General features: G+C 49.1%; 1 protein-coding gene across 1 annotated transcript; it reads right to left on the bottom strand.

Moving 5' to 3' along the window:
- Positions 1-958: 958 nt before the first annotated feature.
- Positions 959-2273, bottom strand: LOC125538904 (nuclear transcription factor Y subunit B-3-like). Its single transcript, XM_048702226.1, has one exon. It carries the CDS (start codon positions 2159-2161, stop codon positions 1412-1414), a length of 750 nt encoding a protein of 249 aa, XP_048558183.1. The 5' UTR covers positions 2162-2273; the 3' UTR covers positions 959-1411.
- Between the last annotated feature and the right edge of the window lie 777 nt (positions 2274-3050).

Here is a 3050-nt window from a genome sequence, read left to right as displayed (position 1 = left end):
TTGATATTGCCATTGATGACTAATGAATGCATGAAATGGCGATATCCTTTGTTAAATATGTTTCCATAGGAAATGAACCAAAAGAAGGAAGAAAATTATCGTGTATATGGAAATACCAAGTGTGGGAACCAAGCCAAGTCAATTGGGGATGCACCAAAGGGAACAAAGTGATCGATGACGTCTGGTACGACCACGGCCGGTCGTAGTGCCGGCCGTACCAGCTGCCATGAGCACCGTGACGATCATCCAAACACACTTTGTACAGTGGGTCAAGCCTAATTCGGGGGGGGGGGGCATCAAGAAATGGTGCAGAAAGCCAAAACACCACCAGAAGCCATTCACAAGCCCTAGCCGTCGCCATGAAGGCACGATCTTTTCAGATTGTTGTAGCTTACATTGCTTTAACTAATTCATGGATCCACGCGAAGCAAATGTGCAATACACGGAGAGCGGAGGGAGGACTCTCACTTGAAGCTACTCTTACATACATTTTCTTTGAAAAGGACTTCAACTACTATTTGAAGATACATACGCCAACTCAAAAAAGAAGAAGATACATGCCATGTACTCGCAAAAAATATCTTTGATCGAATATGGTATCTTGTGCATTTCTAAAAGGGCAGGACAAAGCGCAAAGGGTCATTGTGAGAGAGGTGCCACCCTTATCCCTAGCTCTCTCACAGAAGCTTTTTCTTCTATACTTCTTATGCTTTTTCAGGTTCAAATATTCGCGCCCATCACATCGCACAATAATAATAGAAAATATGTGAGGACAACTTGGATACTCTTCATTGCTTAGATTAACCATGACGGGAGCTTAAGGTCTGACTAAGTTACCTGTTTCAGCTGCAGGCTTTGCACTAGGAAAATAATATGCTAGTACGACGCAGTCCTTTGGAGGTTTGAATAGTTTTGATTGCTATGGCTGATTAATTAATTTTGTTAACCGGAGATCTGATTGCAGAATAAACTGGATTGTGCCATTTGTCACACTCGTGGGCACATCGTTCGAATATTTCATTTTTTTAAGCATCAGTACAGACACAAGCGCTCATATACACGTGCATACACTCATTCCTATAAACGCACACACACACCCTACCCCTATGAGCACCTCCGAGAGACTGAGCCGGCATATCATCTTGAGATTTACGAAGTCACCGTAGGCGCTTGAACCCTGGTGGGTTGGAGATACCACTGTCCACCTAATCAACTCAACCACAGGTTGATTCGCGCTCGAATATTTCATTAAAGTATAACAAAAGATAATAACTGGAACCGCTCGTACAATATTTTTCGTGTAAAAAGGGAATCATGATGACTGTATTAGTCTGTAGGTGATTAAGAAGAGTAGCAGCATTTATCAGAAGGCAGATTAACTTGTGTACTCCCGTCGAGAATACATCCATCTTCACCATTGCACCGCGCCGTGGAGGTGGCCAGCGAACTCCCTTTCGCCTCCGGCGCCGTTCTTCCCGCGATCGCCACCGAAGGCAGCCTCGAAATCAATCCCCCTTGCACCCTCCCCGCCGCCGTACGCCCTCCGTCCATGCGCCGCACCCGGCGCCGCGTAGAACGTTGTCCCGGTCCCGGGGTTGAACCCCATGTTGACGCCCATCATGAGCCCGACGTGCGCGTCGTGGCCGCCCACGTCGCCGTCCTGGACGCCGCGGTCGCCAGCCCCGTGCGTGTACTGCGGCGCCAGGGCGTCGCCGGCGGCAGAGAGGGAGGAATGCGCGTCGTCGTCGCCGAGCCGCGAGCCGCCGACCACGGCGGCCTTCTCGCCCTCGACCTCGCGGTAGCGGTTGAGGTAGGCCTTGAGCGGCGCGACGTAGACCTCGAAGCCGAGCGTGGTCATGGCCCAGAGCAGGTCGTCGCCGTTGATGGTCTTGCGCTTCTCCCGCTGGCACTTGTCGGAGGCCTCGCCGGTGACGAAGCTGATGAACTCGGACACGCACTCCTGCACCGTCTCCTTGGCCTCCTTGGAGATCTTGGCGTTGGCCGGGAGGGAGCGCTTCATGATGCGGCTAACGTTGGCGATCGGGAGGAACCGGTCCTGCTCCTTGGCCGGCGAGTCGCCCCCGCCGTTGTCCGACGACGGGCTGCCCACCGGGCTCAGCAGGTGGCTCTGCTGCTGCCCGTAGCTCTTCCTGCTCTTCATGTCTACGCTAGCTGCCCCTCTTCTGCTCAAAAAAATGTCGAGGCTAGCTAGCAGCAGCAGCAGCAGTAGTACCGGCAGTAGGCGAGTGAGAGGATGAGTTGAGGAGGTATCGAGCGGGGCGATCTCCATTTAAAGATGGAGAGATGCGAGTGGGAGGACGGCATCGATGCGGACGGATGCAATTCTGGCTTTAGCTTACAAGAAAAGTATGATTAGATGAGCTAGACTTTGTCTAAGGCATCAGGTACCTTATTTCCCTGCTCAAAATTAAAGTCCAGCTGCATTCCCTTGACATACTACGTTCGCTTTGATGGCTGTGTGCATCGCTGGATGCAGAGCTCGGAGGTAATACTGCTTTCTGGAAAAAAAAAACTATGTTCGCTTTGAGATTTGTGCAGCCATAACACAAAATCATATATCCTCATAGCTCCTTCCCCCTCCCCTTCGTCGGACCATAGTCGTAAATAGGCAGAAAATCAGCGAAAAAAATCATTCAACTAGTGCTCCGAAATTCCGAAAAACATTCCATTACACAGTTCGCATGAGGTTGTGCCACCACCCATGTCACCTCAGGAAATGGTATCAACGAAGAGTTGAGGTTCCTAGGCCAATGGCAAGGCATAATACATTAGTGGAACCAATGAGGGACAACCTTTTTTACCTAAAAAAGAGGGAATCATCCCTCTCGTATTTTGGCTTCTTCTTTTTTTTTGCTTCACATACAAAAGAAATCTAAACACTTAATTAAAGACAATATTTGAATAGGAATAATATATGCTATATTTTATTCTGCTGGGATGAGCAAGTAATCTACTAACCAATCTCCTTTACTGTTACTGACGACTTAGTACCCATAGTCGTTCAAGTTGGGTTTAATCTCACATGAGTT

This window comes from Triticum urartu, chromosome 2 (assembly GCF_003073215.2).
Source record: "Triticum urartu cultivar G1812 chromosome 2, Tu2.1, whole genome shotgun sequence".
Classification (NCBI taxonomy): domain Eukaryota; kingdom Viridiplantae; phylum Streptophyta; class Magnoliopsida; order Poales; family Poaceae; genus Triticum; species Triticum urartu.
Note: the sequence above shows the minus strand (reverse complement) of the source record. Positions and strands in the feature narration are given on the sequence as shown.